Here is a 17,718-nt window from a genome sequence, read left to right on the forward strand (position 1 = left end):
AGTTTCAAAAGTTTATGTCACCCCTTTCTCGCTGTTCAATCTCGCCTTGAACCTGTTGCGCAATAAACGTGGATCTTCTGCAGCTTGCTCCTGTCTCCGGCTGAGCTCATTTTTCTCCGCAGGGGCCCGCGGACTTAGTCCAACGAGCTGGGTGGCTGAGCAGCCTCGCACCCAGATTTTTACCGTAACAGGATGTTCACAAATTTATCTGGGCAGCCGATTTTTAGAAGGACAGTCCACAGGGCAGTGCAATTTAGTGTTGAAGGCCTTAGTCAGTTCAATAAATGCCACATACAGGAGTTGGTTTTGCTCTCTGCATTTTCCTTGCCAAGCAGTGAAAATCATATCCACTGTCCCCCTAGAACGTCGAAAACCATTTTGGGATTCAGGAAGAATATCCTTGTTTGCCAATATCCTTGCAAGAATTTTTCCAGCCACAGCTAATAAAGAGATGCCTCAATAGTTTCCACAATCCATTCTATCATCTTTTAAAAAAAGAAATAAATTAATTTTTCTGCATCTCTGAAGTCTGCTAGGATCTCTTCTTTCTCCCAGATTTTTTTGATGAGCTCTTGAAGTTGTTGTGTAAGTTCAATTCCGCCCACTTTGAAGACTTCAGCAGGTATCCCATCAGGTATGCTGGCTTTGTTGTTTTTCATTTGGTTAATAGCTGTACACAACTCGCCCAGATGTGGACATACTGCAAGCTCATCTCCAATTTGTTTTTGTGGGATTTGTGAGAGGACCTCAGCAGCTACGGGGAAGTTGCCTTCCATTGCCACATCAACTTTTTATTACCATTTTAGACTTACCAGATTTCTCTTATCTAAAATCTTAAAATTTTAAGAGACCACATACCAAGTGCCCAGGATGCGGATCTGCCTATGGAAGGAGGCAGGTCAAAGGTAACTTTCCCAATCCCCTTCTCTTCCTGGCTATTCCAAGGGTCAAGAAACATTTCTGAATAGGGTAGACTGTGATGTACAGGGATATAGTGTAAAACTGGGCAGATGCATCTCCTGTAAGTAGAAACTATACTTACAGAAGTTACTTCACTAACTTTCTGTTATTTCTCCCTTTCCCCATAATGCCCCACTTAGTCAATTTCCACCCCACCCCACCCCACTTCCGCAGGTTAATCTCTAGAGCCAACCCATCATGTTTACCAATTGCACAGATTTGCAAAAGTTGTAATGCAGACACTAAACGGTTAGTCAAATACATTATAAAGGGAGCAACACAGTGAAATGAGAAAACCCACATGACCATAAAGGAAATATTTATTAAAATATAATCAAAGAAACTGTCAAACTTCTAACAAAAGCCAGGAGAGAGTTGAAGGGAGAAACATCTGTACAGGAAACATCATTGGAAATGCTTTTACATGCTTTATTGTTTAAGTTTCACAGTTTAGTTATTGGCTACAAAAATATATTTCTGAAACTCTGAGTCCTCTATAAAAAAAGCTGGTCAGCAACAGCAAACCTGACAAGCAGAATATACCTTAGGACAGAGTGAGCTCCTCCTGCAGATAAGCTTGGCATGACCCAGGGCACTCCTGCCTCAACGTTAGGAACAAATGTTCTTTGGGATTAAGCTCCACATTAATTCTGAAGGAAGTCTATTCTTCCTCCAGCATGCATAAAACTTGGAGCAAGGAGTTTCACATCTATACATGTGAGAAGGGGTCACTGAACCAATGTTTAGTGTCAGGAGAGAGACTTCACTTTAGCATTACCCTTTCTTGTGGCAACTGCTAGTCTGAACCAAAAATATACCATGATGTGCAACTGGAGCACTTTCATCAGCACCTGGCCCATCCTGCTTTCTGGGGAAAAACCCCTTGATTAGCTAAGGAGTCTCAAACCTGATCTGGATCCTCAAGCGATGCCACTCTGGCAGTTTCAAAGTTGTTTTAATTCCCAAATGTAGGTCTAGGTAATACTGGCTATCTTTGAGGGCTTAAGGCTTATACAATGTTCACCAGCATTCAGAGACTGACACAACCTTATCATTTATGTATTCTAGTATGCCAATCAGCACGGTTTCTACAAAAGGCTCAGTGCTAGCCAGCTGGGATCTTCCCAATTTCTCTCCTTATGGAGGTTTTTACCTGATAAGTCTTTAGAGGTATTCATGTGTAAAAAATAATTTTGCTTACTAATATATGGTTGCCACTTTTAATTAAGTGTATCTTACACTACTCCCTGAAACAGGCAAGATGAACAGACTCTGGGCAATCCCACAACTGGGGACCTTGATCAGAAAATCTTACAAACAGGAATTGCCAGCAGCAAGCTGAGCAAAAGATGTTGCTGGTTTTCTCTGCTCGTAATACAATGTGACATTGGGGCAATAGGCATCCTATTCTCCACTGCAGGAATGCTCAACCCATGGGTTGACAGAACTTATTAGTTGGGTTGCAACAGGACAGTGAAATACATCAGTATTTCCTATCCAAGTATGAAATCTAATCAAACTTGGTATCCTGAGATTTTCAGCTTTCATTTTTTTTAAAGCACATTCCTGCTCTCATGGTTGTAGCCAACAGCTTGACAATGCATAACTAATGTTGAGTAAAGTACAAGAAACTAAAAGGCAGAGTGGCAGGGCACCAGAGCCCTGCAATTCCCTGCTCTTCCTCAATGGCTATTTCCTACCGTCTTTCTCACTAATCCCAATTTCTCTACAATTCCCTGCCGTTTCTGTAAAAATACCCTAAACATGATGGTCTATTGGAAGCAGAAATATGCACATTTATATTATTATGAATCAGAATTTTGAGTGCTGTGTAATGGGGAGGTTGGCGGAGAATACACACAACCCTGAACTGCCCTCTGGAGTAGCACCTAATGTTATGGCTATCTGAGGCACATCAGCAATGTGTGAATGTTTTGTAGATTGGGATTTCTCCTCAACAGATTGTGAAATGTAATACATGCAGCCCACCTCACAGCTGGCTAGTTTGCCCACTACAGAGAGCAGAGTTTTTCAAGGGCTGGTGCGGACACAATTCTGGCCCTTGGCTCAGGCCAAAAGATCAACAGCAAACAATAAGATCACATCTCCGTCTCCTCTCACAGATACATTCCTTTAGCTCTCTTTGCCCTTGTTTAGAGTTAGGTCTGAGCAATGTTAATCTTGATTAACACAGATGTGAACCTAGATTTTGGAACTGAAGGTGGGGAATGGTGTGGGCACAGGAAATTTACACAGGAGAAAGGATGGGGTGAGGAAGTGTCTTGTCACACAGGCTACTCCCATTTTCTTTAACCCTAGTTAAAGGCCAGCATTGTGTTATATTTGCAACAACCCAAATGGCAATGCATTCCAGTTTTCAGGTTGGTTAGAGCAGATTAGTATGCAGATCAAATAAAAAGCTGAAACTGTTATTTTTGCCCCAAGTTAAATCTCTTCAGAGGTGAAGGCTTCACTCAAAGGTTCCCCACATTTACTGCCACACACTTAGCACTAACATCTGTTAGCATGCCCCCCCGTGCACAGACTGCTAAAAACCCTGAGCGACCCAAGAGGTATGTGAATTTTAAACATGAAGTAATAATCATCCAAGAGATTATAAAGCTATTGTGCCTCCCCCACTACCAGAGCCTACATTACACCAAACACTTCCAACTCACATTCTAACAAAGCACACACTACAAGGGCACCATATACCATCTCACAATACAAAAGTAAGATTTTTCTTGCTCAGCGCTTCCCTCACTTGAAAGGGATTCTCTGTACACCTGTCAGTTAGCACTTGGCATTGAAGAAATCCTGCCAATATCTGCAGACAGTCTTGGAAAATTGGGATGCTTGGGGACATGCTAGCCCATTATCAATGTTCAGTTGTAAGCAAGATCTAGGATGAGGTTTCTACTCCACCCAGTTCCCAGGTTGCCTGGCTGGCATTTTGTTTGGAAGAAAACAAGGTAAAGTTGAATTCTGATTACAACAAAAAATTCCTATTCTTCACCCCCAATTGTTTTCTGAGCTTAATACTTAGGCGGTCTGATTATAAGCCATAACATTTTCCTAGTCAAAGAGTTCTGTAAAGTCCAAGCAACATGACAAGGCTATCCTCCAACAATAATAAATACTTTGCTTCATTATGAACTATATGCTGTGTGGACAGTGCCAGGGAATAAGAATTTATTCACCTCATAAGAGACAATGTACAGCACTAGTTCTGCCTTTAAATCTGGTTTAAATGCCTTGGTTAAAACATACCCCTGGTTGTTGTTTTTAAAGGCAACTGCCATAGTTTGCCACAGACCAACTATTTCTCCCCAAGAAGAATCTGTGTGGCCATCTGTAGGTTTTGAGAATAAATTCTGTTGGTTGGTTTTTTTGCAAGACAAGGACTCAATTCAGAGAAAGGGGTTGAAGTAAAGAACTTGAAAATTCAGCACGCACACACCTGGGACATTTCATACTAAACAAAAATAAGAGGGAAGAATCCTGGCTTGGCCTTTGATGCGTGTTAAGAGACAGGTCAACGAGACTTAGGTCCCAAGTTAAGTTCTAGGATTTCAGCATAATCATCTTATTGTAGCAAAGTTGCACTAATAAGCGTGCAAAGAGCAGGCATTTATGTAACCTGACACCTTGATTTCTGAAACGCCTTCTGCCTCCCTATATGGAGCTGACTCCTCATTCCCTGAGCTGGGCCCAAATCTCAGTTGAATCTTCCTCCCTGTAACTTCGCAAGCATCTTGGCTGTCGATGCAAATTCTCTGCACGTCTTGAAACACAAATAAGATTCCAGGCAGAATTTCCAATTCACTCTGGTTCGTATAATTACTTACCCCCAGCATCCTAGGAGCAAATCACCCACCAAGCACATCAGTTAAGAGCATACAGGCAGGCCAAAGCAGTAAATGCCCACAACTGAGCCAGGGCTCCCCTTCCTACCAAGCAAACCTACATGCGCACCTTCCCTCTCCATTACAGTGTACTTTGCCCCTTGGACCTGAAACTCTGCTGACCTTCAACCTAAGAAACCACCTTAAATGCACACCAGTCTTGTTCTGGAATCACTGGAATTCTCAGTATTCTACTCAGGTACTGTTTTCCCGTATATCACACAGTGGAAGGCAGGGGCAAGGAAACCTGCATGTTAAAACTAAACATTACCAAGAGGGTGAAAAGTCACTGCTTCATTGCCCCAGATAAGGAAAAAGATTCACCAAAAGATTTAAACTAAATCTGATATAAAATATCTGTTTAAAGGCAAGAGCTAGAATTTGCCAACAATGAAATGCATTCTCCTGTCCGGTGCGAACAGGAAACAGTCCACAGGGATCACAATATGTCCTAAAAAAAAAGGAGGCATTCCCTGCTTTCTCATGGGGGAATAAAGAGAACAGAGATGCTACTGGTCAGTGGAGATTTCTCTGTCTGGCTCCAATTTGCTTGACTCTCCCGGAGAAGGGGTATGGGGTGCAGAGTGAGACACAGAGGGAATACCGTGAGGTACAATCCCCTCTACTGGTGGCTCTGGGAGCCCTGTGGCTGCTACTCCCACTACTCCTGGAGGAAACCTGCCACAAAAAAGAAAGCACAGGGTGATTACAATCCAGGGAGTGTTTCCTTGAAGGTTTCACTGACATTATATAAAAGGCATTCAGAAATTAAGCAATTAAGTGAAGGTTAGTAGGAAATGGCATTACAGTAAATTCTATTACAGCTTTAATTTGGTGTTTATCAGGACACAATCCTCTGGCCACTATCCTCCGAAGCAGGTTTGTCTTAATTGCTGCAGGGGTACAGCTACATATTAAAATCATTACTAGGGTGCCTAGCCAGTAACCCATCTGAACAAAGGTCCTGAAGCCTTCTGGCTAAACTGGGTTGGTGCTCTTAGATTGTTCAAGACTTACAATCTACAAAGCAATGCAGCTTTATTTCAAAGGAGTTTGCTGCCAGAAAGAAGGTGGACAGGGAGGCTGGGTCAGTCTCACAAAGCTAGATAAATTTTCTGAATACAATCCTTTTGAGACCTGATGCATAAGCGACCTGTGCAAAAAGCTATTGGTAAGAATGCATGCACATCTCACCTGTAAGCTGCAGCTCCGTTAAGCTCTGGATGCACAGCCGCAGGGTCAATACTGGACCACTGAGCTGCTAAAAGCAAGTACTCCTTATTAACACAGTTCCTCAAATGATCAGGTATGACACCTAAAACAAAGTCAAAATATACAGAGGTATATTAGATGCTAATCCCAAAATTATTTACACCCAAATGTCACAGGGGAAAGATACCCTAACTGCTTCTCTACTTTGTATATAGGATGCAAGATAGATCCACAAATATAATATGAAAAATAAGAATGGTGTAGTACAAGAAAAAATTGCTTGTTTCTTCCACAGTGTTCATGAGAAACGATTCCCTCAACTGCAGTTTCTAGATGCACCAATGTCATTAGACATGACTGCTGTCAAGAAAATCCTCCAAGGCATCACTCCATGTTGAAACAGCACCAAACATCTCCCAAACACCAGGGTAGGAAAACAGTCTAAGTCAGGCATCCCCAACCTTCAGCCCTCCAGATGTTTTGGACTACAATTCCCATCATCCCTGACCACTGGTCCTGTTAGTTAGGGATCATGGGAGTTGCAGGCCAAAACATCCGGAGGGCCGCAGGTTGGGGATACCAGGCCTAAGTGGTCTAAAAAGCTAAAGAACTAATCCAGTGACTTAATTTTCACCTCCACCAATTAGGCAAGGAGCTCCATCACAACAGTTGTATAGACCTATCCCAGTGAAACAATCTTTAAAGCAAAAGCAGAGCTACCTGTGATGGCTCTTCGGATCTCCTTAGCTGCATCCTCTCTAGATTCAATGGAGGCCTGTTCACTATACCAGGCTGTGTGAGGAGTACAGATCACGTTGGGAGCATCTTTGAGGGGTCCATTCGCAAAGCTGTGATGTAGAGAAAGGGGCATTTTTTTTATTATGATCTCTGGCAGCCCTAACACTTGGAGAAGGAGAGGTGAAAAGCGGTATAGGCTGGCAGCAGTACAGGGCAATAGTGGAGTTGTTACCTGAAGGGTTCTGACTCATGCACATCCAATGCTGCCCCTCTGATTCTCCCTTCCTTTAGGGCTTGAGCCAGGGCTCTCTCTTCAACCAGTCCTCCACGAGCTGTATTCACCAGAAAGCAGCCTTGGCGCATCTGCAAAAAAATATAAAAATAGGCTACTGTTGAGCTTGAATAACCTACTATTGAGTCCAAATTACATTATTGTTAGTAAAAGTTAAATGGAGCACAGTTTAAAAGGAGTATGGGACAATCAGGACAGAATAGATTTGAAGTATTTCCCTCACATACATTCTGAAATACACAATTTTCCTACTCAAAAACTTAGGGCTCAGCACAACATCACACAAAAATTAACATAAATCTTCAAAAGGTGCCCAGGGAGCAGGAAAAAGAGAAAAGAAGGGGAATCTAACAACAGAAACTTGGAGGTGGGGGGGGGCAGACATTGAAAATAGTGCCTGAGAGGTTCATCATCTGTCCATTCTCTGCACTCTCTCTTCCCTCCCCCAACCAGGTTCTGTTGGGATCCCTCGCAAGGTTTTTTAAAGTAGCAGTTGAAGAGAACAGCCAACATTTGGATCATGGGATGACAACAATTGGGAAGAACCATTACTGCAAACCCGTATAACAGAAGTACAAAAATTAGACCTCAAATGAAACAAGCGTTGAGTCACTATAGTATAAAACAACACTCACTCTGAAAAGAACATTTGAGTGGGCAAACCGGGAAGAACATGACATTAAAAGAATCTAGAGTTGTTTGAAACAGTTCAGTGCTGTCACTGTTCTTTGCTTACTCAGCACTGCCAGTTACAGAGTTTATTATATATAGACTGAAGCCAAACATTTGTTACAGGCAGTTTCTAATCACAGAATCAATCTATTCACAACAAAAGAAGCCACGCTCAGCAGAAATGCAGCACCAGATCCACACATTTCTAGCTTTCATGAAACCACCCTACAGCAGCAACTTATACTCCCAGCACAATGCAATGTTGCACCTGTTTAATGGCAAAGTCATTGATGAGGTGATGATTATGTTCGTTGAGGCTGCAGTGCAATGTGATGCAGTCACTTTGCATGAGCAGATCCTGCAGGGTGCTCATCCGCTGTAACCCCAGGGAACGCTCCACTCCATGAGGCAGATATGGATCGTAGAAAATCACATTGAAGCCAAAGGGTTTTGCTCGCAGAGCAACTGCTTGCCCAACTCGACCTTGAAAAAAAGGAACACGTATTCACCTGAATAACAGCACAACACATTCTTCCCAAAGAGCTAAGTCATTGGGAGGAGACTTGGAATGACCTAAGAAAAACGATACTCTTTTTTTAGGGATAGGGAGAAGGGGAGGGGAGACTAATGGTGGGCGCTGAGGTCTTCTGTGTATTCTCTCCAAGGAAACAGACCCCACATATATGCAACAGCTGTGATCAATGGCCTAGTTGAGGTTCTTTGCAAGCGCTACTGAGAGATTCCGAATAAGACCTGCAGAAAGCAACTGAAGTTTGAATTTTACCTGATTGTTTACAATACTAGAGTCTTCCCTAACTTGGGGCCTTCCATGTTTCGGACTGCAATTCCCACCAGCCCCAGCCAGCATGGATAATAGTCACAAATGTTGGGAGTTATAGGCCAAAACACTTGGACAGCCCCAAACTGGGGAGGGCTGCTCTACCAGATGAACTACTGGCCTAACTAAATATAAGGCAGATACCAATACCACCCCAAATCTATCAGTGGGAACCTCCCATTCGCACTAGGAGCCACAAAGTTCAACTACACAACCAACAAGGCAGAAAGGGTGAATGAGCAGGAGCGTCATTCAACATGTGACACCCATTTCTGCAAGTTTTCATTTTAACGATCAGATAAGTCTCTCCACATCTAGTAAATTTTCCATACAGGTAACTCCCCATTTACACGTGGGTTATGTTCCAGACTTCCATGCACGTCAGTGAAACATGTATAAATGGGGGGCACCCTGGAGAGTCCTAGGGGCTTGCGAGGAGACCCACTCCAAAGCCCGAAGAGGACATATGTAAAGAAGCAGTCAAGGATGTTTTGGGCTTAGACATTCCCTCCTCACCTCAGCTCCTGTCTTTTGCCTCTCCGATCCTGGTTTGCAGTAGAAGCACAAACCATAGCAATGGTTTGCCTCAAGCTATGAAAAGAGGGAGAGAGCTGCCACACTGCAAGGCTCCTTCACTACGGGAGAGGGACTGCGAGCAACATCATGGGAGGGGTAACCCTAGGACCAAGGTGAAACTGTAAAGCTCCCTTGTTATTTTTGCTACTGGATGCTTGATTATGTAATCTTGATATATTAATAGTACTGAAAAGTTTATTAGCTGTTGTTATTATTTATTAAATTTGTATACTGCCCTTCATCCAGATCACCGGGTGGTTGACAACATTATTAATTAATTATATTTTATTTTATTTATTATACCCCGCCCCTCTGGGCGGCTTACAGCATATCCAAAAACATAATAAAAATATCAAAGTAATAAAAACCTCCCAATACAGGGAGTTTTCTAAAAGTTACGTAATTCTTTATCTCCTTGACATCTGAAGGGAGGGCGTTCCACAGGGAGGGCGCCACTACCGAGAATAATACAAAAGGAGAACACAAAATACATAATAATGCCACTCCTCCCACAAAAACATTTAAAGGCCATAAGGCCTAGTTATAGAGAAACATTTTCACCTGGCGCCTGAAGATATGTAATGAAGTCACCAGGCAAGCTTCCCTGGGGAAAGAATTCCACAACAGAGGAGCCACTGCAAAAAAGGTCCATTCTTGTCTTGCCACCCTCTCATGGAGGAGGCACACAATGATGATGATGATCAGATTATTATATTTGCTACTGTATTGTTTTGCTACGTTATTATGAAATAGTTTTTGCACTCTTTGCTTTTGAAATGCATTCCTGTTTTCATTGTTGCAAGCCACTTGGAGCATTGTTTTTTGTGGAAAGGCAGTATACAAATGAATAAATGAATGTCTGATCATATAACTCTGAGCTGTTTGGTCTAAACGATGTCTGTATCTCTAGGAGCAGCCAATTTCTTACCAAGGCCAATGATGCCCAAGGTCTCCCCACGGATACGCACAGCACCTCCAGCCACCTCTCTGATTTGCTCCATACTTGAGGCTCTGTTTCCTTCTCGCATGGCCTGGTGGAGCCAAGTAACCCGACGATAAAGGTTTAGAATGTGGCAAAGGGTAGAATCAGCTGTCTCTTCCACAGAAGAAGAAGGGACGTTGCACACTGCAATGCCTGAGGAAATAGGAAGAAGAGGCTAGTGCAATTCCCAAACAATCTCAATACAGATGAAGAAAAGAAGGGATTCCCCAACACTCCAGAGCTACAAACAAGGCAATATATTTGATACTGACACGAGCACATTGTCCAACATTTTAATGTACAGCAAAATCCTGTTCCCACTATCAACACCATGATAATTTTGGGGACAGGAAAACTCTCTGTCACAATCAGGCAGTTGGATGAAGGAGAGAAGAAGCTGCATTGCACCAAATCAGGTAAGTAGGCTATCTAATTTAGTCCTGTTTTTATCTGATATTAGCTGTCCAACTTCTGAGGCAGAGGTTCTCCCCAGCCCTGCTACCTAAAGGATTTTAAACAGTATACAGTGGTGCCTCGCAAGACGAAAAGAATCCGTTCTGCGAGTCTCTTCGTCTAGCTCATCTTGCGAAGCAAGCCCATTGACGGCTTAGCGGATTAGCGCTGTGGCTTTTAGCGGCTTAGCGGCTTAGAAAAAGGGGGGGGGGGGAAAAACCCGCAGGAACTCGCAATACAGACATTTCCGTCTTGCGAAGCAAGCCCATAGGAAATTCGTTTTGCGAAGGACCTCCAAAACGGAAAACTCGTTCGTCTAGCGAGTTTTCCGTCTTGCGAGGCATTTGTCTTGCGGGGCACCACTGTATATCAGTGACTAAACCTGAGAGAACCTTCTATTCACAACACATGTCCCCTATTATTTAGCTATGATCTATCCACAAGGGACTCGATTATATACCACATTTTTCCGTGTGTAAGTCTAGGTTTTTTCCCTAAAAAATAATGTCAAAAATTTGGGGGCGTCTTATACATGGACCCCCCCCCCATTTTCTTAAACCGAAGTCCCCAAGAATAGGGGCCATCTTATACATGAGGGAGTCTTATAGACGGAAAAATACGGTAATTTTTTTCTTGAAAATACTTGTCCTTGTGGAAATCATAGCTCAGGAGACGCTATAGTCCAAATGCGCAACAATACTCAGTTTGGCATTAAATTTCAACACTTCAAGAAGACTATACAGACAGACCACCACCAAAACTCAAGAGAATTTAGGTTATTCAGTATGACAAGAGTTTACGGCTAGGACTGCAGAATCTATAGGAACTCCATTAGATGGCTCTCACACAGGTGCTGAGATCAGTAGCAGAACACTTACTGCTTTTAAGCTAGACGTATACCTAGAGTTTAATTTGCAAACTATGCTATACTTTTGTATTGTGTTTGCTTAATTAGTAATTAGGTGTCATGGACTTTGAAGACGCTTGAACTCAGGACGAAAGGGATAAACATGCTAAGAGGAAGGTACATTTGGCAAACTCTCACCGTGATCAACTCCCAACCCGAAACCTATGTCCTCACTGTGAAAGGATGCGTGGATCCAGAATTGGCCTCCACAGTCACTTATGGACTCACTGTTAAGACTGTGTTCATGGAAGACAATCTTACTTGGCTACGAGTGATTGCCAAAGAAAGAAGAAGTCTACTTATTAAAATGGTTTATATCTTGAACCAAAGCATCCTTGTGCGAAAAAAAGGCCCATTGAAATCAGTAAATTATCTCCACATAAATCGGCTTAGGACCAGAAAATTAGAAAATTACAGCCTTAGCCAACATAGCAACCAGAACATTAGCAGCCTGCAAAAACCGTTGCTCAAAGCAAACACAAGTACTATGTTGTTAGTGCATGTCCTCATAAGTCTGCCACTACATGCAACAAGTAGCTATTTAACAGCTTGCATTTTATAAAATTCCTAAAATAGTTCTAATCCATAGTAGGCCTAACTTATAGGGGTTCTTATGAGAGCAAATGTATTAAAATAAAACAGTGGCGCGCTTTGCAAATTTCTCTCTCTCTGCAATAGTGAGCACTTCATCGCTTCTTCGGAGTTTATGATTTTGGCTAGCCCCCAATTTAGACCCAGTAAACTGAACACAAAGAGGCAGTGCACATGTTTTCACTCTATGTATTCATTTATTTTTTAGAAAATATTGCACTGGGATCACCATACCTAATTCTGCAGCTGACTTGATATCCACATTGTCATAGCCACTGCCAATTCGCACAATGACCCGGAGAGCTTTGAACTTCTCCAGGTCCTGGCGCGACAAGGTAATGGTGTGGTACATCAGAGCCCCAACAGCTTCATTTAGCACCTATGGGAAGACAGAACAACAGAATAATGCTTGCTCCACAGCATTAGAACTAGTCAGATCAGGATTCTGCAAACCCACTTACTTGATTGCCAGCAGCATTGCCCCTCCCTGCCCCATGGTGAGCAGCCCTGCCCCACCCCACACACCCAGCATAAGGATCCTTTCCCCTAAGTTCTGTGAAGCAGTGGTTTTTGCAGAAGGCACAAGCAGCATCTCAGTGCTTTTACAGAAGAAGAGAAACCACTTTCCCTCAATTTGTCTTGAGTTCTCACAGTGAATTCAAGGGAGGAGTTGTTTCTCTCCCTCCCCCATGGCCTTCTGCAGTAGACAGAAACAGCAAGCCATAGAGTGGGGCTTCTGCACAAGCTCAGTGTGAAGTCTAAGAAAATGCATCACCCTCCCACAAATTCTCTGCTAAATTCTTTGCAAATTCATTGGACTTCTGCAGAATTTGGGGGGAGGGGGTTGGAAGCAACTACAAATAGCAGCTAGTTATTAAAGCAATAACAAAATGAAAGATATTCTTGTTTAGGTGTGTTTACCTTTTCATGGATTTCCTGAGTTGACTGTGCATCACAGAAAGCCACTGTGGCAACATCCTTCAGGATGGGCATCTCTACAGTGCAATCTCTGCCATCCAGGAGGGCAACCAGCGGACGGGCTTGCATTGGGCCATTACCAATAGGAGGCCTTATACCTACAGGGAAAAAGCATCTTAATGAGCTGCAAATGTGAGCATGACAAGATTCTTATGTCAGTCCTAAGCAAACATCACCAAGGATTCGTAGTGAAAACAAATGTAAGGGTTAGGGGGAATCAGAGAAGAGTCACAGCTCAGTGCTAAGGCACATGCTTTGTATGCAGAAGGTCACAGACTCAATCCCAAATATTTCCAGAACTGAAAAACACACCTGTCTAAAACGCTAGAGAGCTGCTGCCAACCACTGTAAACATTATAAAGCTAGTATGCCAGTGGTCTGATCTGGCACAGGCAGCTTTCTGTGTTGCTTTTCTTACATGCAAAGGCTACCATGAATCACTTGTGTCATACCAGCATGCAAACATTACCTGAATTCATGATGCATGCAACAGGACCCAGAGATACTTGCAAACTATGTAACCAGTTCTGAAGTTTGGCTATTCACAGACCTTTTATAAAGTCAATTATCATATAACAGATACTGATAACCCGTTCACAAATGTATGCAATTTGGGAGTTATCTGTAGAAAAAATAAAATTAGAAGAGCAATATTTTTCACAAGTTTCTTTGAAGGAAACAGGTCTAAAAGCAATCTGAGAGGAGTGTGGAGAAAAGGCAAACAGCTTTTCTTGAACAGAAGCAGTGTCTCTATACAAAGTGATGACAACCCAAAAAAATGACGCTTTGTATTTTGTGCTCATTTCAGGAAGCATGCAGTTGTTTGAAACATGCAAACCTAAAACCATGGTTTCAAAGTTTAGTCTGAAACAAACCATAGTTAACCACAGTCTGTTAGGATGGCACAAGCTGTGGCTAAGCTTCCAGACTCTCAGTCCAGAGATAGAAAAGTGTATCTGCTTGTTCTGGTGAACAGAGGAAGCCTCAGGCTCATCTTGCTATCCACAGGGATAATGATAATCAAGCCTTACAAAGGAGTAAATTCAATAGAGAGACATTGCCAAACACCATGCACAGAATCATGCTGCAGTACAAAGCAAGGACAGTTTATCTAACAGAGATCAAACTTCAACCATGCATGCAACTAGCTGAAGGGAAGGGAACTGACAATATGTTTTGAGGGTGAATCCAAAAACCTTTTGAAAAACTGGACCCACCCTCCCTAGTTAAGACATTGTGTGTATATGTGTGTGTCCAGGGTATAGAGACAGTACAGTTGATGCCTGAGTCTAGTCAGTAAAAATCTAAGATAATGAAGGAGTGAGTGAAGAGCTAAGCACTCTGCTTTGATAAATCACAATATAATCAGGAAAGGAGGAACAAAGGAGACATTTGCACTTGCATCAGCATCTTCCCGTGTCTCTTTAGGATGCTACACAGATACAGGATTATTTGTGCAATAGTGTTAGGCCACAGGGCATTATACGCAGTGTCACCTAAGAATGGTCCAGCTCACACATTAAAGCATCCAGATAAGAAACCATTGTCAGGCAATTAAAGGAATTAGTCACAAGATGAGGCAACCACTGCATAAGAATTAAGAAAGCATAATGTCAAATAACAGCTGAGCCAGCAACACAACCCGTTTCTTCACAATTCTCTTTACTTTCAAGTAACCACACATCTGCTGCCGAACAGATGAAGTTCCTTACTTTCTTTTCTAACTTTACTTTAGAACAGTCTTGCAGGTGGCCTCTTGACTCAGGGAAAGAACAATACCTTCCAGCCTCACTACTTAGATCAGACTGGGTTACTTTGGCAAGCAGACAAGCTGAAAATTTATATGGAAGTCTGGAGAAGTGGGCGGTGGCTCCAGAGACCACATTAACAGTACTTCAATTAAGAAAAAAGAGGCAATGACACAGAGTCTTAAAAGGGGGCTGTGAATAATGGACTGATTCCAGACTTAGGCCAACTGAAGTCCCATTGAATAAATGAGACTTCACTTCAACTAACCTAATCCAGATCCAATACAATGTTCTGCACTTTTCAGTTAGACTAGCCCTCCCAATTTCCCACACAATGCGAGAAGACTCAGGAAGCACCTGTCAGAAGCATCAACAGTTTACTTGGGAGAGGTTTACTTGGACTCTCCCATCAGGCACAACCCAGCTGCCAGAGCTTCTAATGACCCACCACCACAGCACAGCTTTTGCCAGATTCTGCCAAGATAAAAGCCGTCAATCTTTTCTGCTCCACTTTGAAACATTAGACAGCTGTTTGCATGCCCTGCTTTTATGGAATTACTTTGTTTGAAAATTCAAGATACACTATGTCACTTTATAGTTCCATTTCTCCCACAAATTTGAATCCACTTTACTCCTAGTCTAGCACACCATGGGAGTAAAGCTGCTAGTAGTAGCAGTAGTAGTAGTAGTAGTAGTAGTAGTATCCCATCTTTTCCCCAGACAGGAACTCAAAGTGGCTTATGTAAATTAACACAGTTAAACTATAAAATGCTAAAAACATATAAAGGGCAATTGTTAAAAAGCAATTAAGCTCTAATAGGATTAAAACATGGTAAGAAACAAATCTATTAAAATGCAGATAATAAAAACAGCAGTACTGTATTAAGAGCCCTTTCGGTTTCTGGTCATGAACTTGTTAAGAGTTCATGACCAGAAAAGGAAAACCCCGGTTCTCTTGGCCTTGTCTCTTTCTCCCATCTACAATACAGGGATAAGACTGTTGGGCTACCTGATCAGAACACCGTTAAGATTTCTTGAGATGGGAGCATGTGTAGCCACCTGAACCGCTCTGCAAGACCGGAAACGGGATGTGGCTGCCTTGCTCATGGCTCCCTAAAGGGGAGGGAGACATTTGCACTTGGGCTAATCCTGCTCGTGTACACCTTCAGTATCTGGACGGATCTGGCAAGGCTACCAGGATCTAAGCTTTGAGTGGCGAAAGGGCCCCCACGTCCAAGATCCCGTTCACAGAAAGGGGCATGGGGGGCGCGAATAAACCCTCCGCCTGAAGTCGCCTGTCACTGCGGCGGAAGGACGACGAGATCCTCCGCCTTTTGGCAGAAAGGAAGGCGCTCGCTCGCTGGCCCCGGGGCCAGGCCCCTTCCCCTTCCCCGCCGCCCAGCGAACGCCTCCCTCCCTCCGCCCAGGGCGTTACCTTCGCAAATGCGGTCGAGCCTCTGGCGCTTCACTTTGTGCCTGTCCATGGGACACCCCGAGGCAGACCCGCGCGACTCTGAGCCCGGGAGAGGCGGGCGCTAGGGAGGCGCAAGCTCGGGGACCGGAGGAGGCGGCGGCGGCGGCCTCGCCCCCGCCCAAAGACTCGCAGAGGCGGCGAGCAGCCCGCCTACAGCCGGAGGAGAAAAGGGCGGGGAGGAAAGGCCAGGCCAGCTCAGCGGATGCGCTCCGGGCGCCGTCCTCCTGCCTCTCGCCTGCCGCGGCCCTCCCCCCACCGAACGTCGCTCGCCACCGGCCTCCAAAAGGGAAGCGGAAGGCCTCGGCTGGGTCCGCGGAGGGCAAGATCCCCGTCGAAGCCGGAGCGCAACGGGCTGCGCAGCCATAGAGTACCGCGCCCAGAGCGGCCCCCGGAAACCAACGATCACTTCCGGTCCTCTGGGCTCTCCCGCGGCGCCGGCCGCAGTCCTGTGGAGCCAGGCTCAAGGCTAGAGCAGCAGAGATTCAGGGGCGGCGAGGCAGAAAAAAATTAAAGTAAAAGCGAGGGATGGTTAAAGGTTCTGGTCGTGGCAGTACGTACTTTGAAGCAGTGAAACAAGGATGTGTTTCCCTCACGCTCTTCGCCTCTTTAGGTGCCTTGTGCAAAGCAGAAATTCCTGAGGTGCAGCAATGAGAAAAGCTCCCGTTGGGTTTGTTTCAGCTATAAAGAACCACCACAGCTATAGCAGTTTATTATTAGGTGTGTTCACTTCCCGCCTTTCTTCAAGCTATATGTAGCATGAAAACATTAGCCAGGTCACCAGTACTCATAAAGGGTACCATACAGGAATTCAAACAAAAACAATCCTAGCGCCATAAAGCTATGGCAGTGGGTATTTTGTTGAATTTCTGCTTATGTAGCCTTTTAAAGGCACAGGTTTCTCATCCTGAAGCTCAGCTCCATATATTCTAATAAAATCTTTTTTATCCCAATGAAACCTCCAAAGGGGTGCCATTGAGGCTCCCAGCCTGTGTGTGTGTGTTTGCGCACACACATGTGCAGGGGGGGGCACCAAACTGGGTCTTTGACCCAGGTGAAATAAAGCCTAGTTCTGCCCCTGTCCAAAAGCTGTTTTTAAAAAATATTAGTCTCGCTTTTTGCAGTGTCTCAAAATAACTTACATAAAAAGTGCATGTGTCTTTGTGTGTAAAACCTTCCCTTCACTATAAAACATGAATCCAGTCTCAGCTGTTCAATAGTTCCCTTTTCTCTATACACTTCCCCTTTGGGCATGTTTTCCAGTTACTCACATATGGTCTGCTTTTCCGACAGTCAGGCAAAACATACAATCTTTACAGTGTAAGAAATTTAGATTCTGCTAGAAGGACAGCATTACTTGAATTGAGACAAGTCCAAGATACAGACTGTCTCACC

General features: G+C 43.7%; 1 protein-coding gene across 2 annotated transcripts; it reads right to left on the reverse strand.

The window, feature by feature from the left end:
• Positions 1-1,262: 1,262 nt before the first annotated feature.
• Positions 1,263-16,825, reverse strand: LOC310757920 (C-terminal-binding protein 2-like). 2 transcript variants are annotated; one of them, XM_083603629.1, is made up of 9 exons: positions 16,288-16,825; positions 13,048-13,202; positions 12,361-12,505; positions 10,122-10,328; positions 8,048-8,262; positions 7,048-7,178; positions 6,798-6,925; positions 6,060-6,180; positions 1,263-5,543 (listed from the first exon to the last, which is right to left on the reverse strand). In XM_083603629.1, the coding sequence occupies exons 1-9, from the start codon at positions 16,334-16,336 to the stop codon at positions 5,375-5,377; spliced, it is 1,320 nt and encodes a 439-aa protein (XP_083459755.1). In that variant the 5' UTR covers positions 16,337-16,825; the 3' UTR covers positions 1,263-5,374. The 2 variants fall into 2 exon arrangements, with proteins under 2 accessions (XP_083459755.1, XP_083459756.1); XM_083603630.1 differs by lacking the exon at positions 16,288-16,825 and adding an exon at positions 15,301-15,559.
• Between the last annotated feature and the right edge of the window lie 893 nt (positions 16,826-17,718).

This window comes from Podarcis filfolensis, assembly GCF_964270895.1.
Source record: "Podarcis filfolensis genome assembly, chromosome: 2".
In the NCBI taxonomy this organism is placed as follows: domain Eukaryota; kingdom Metazoa; phylum Chordata; class Lepidosauria; order Squamata; family Lacertidae; genus Podarcis; species Podarcis filfolensis.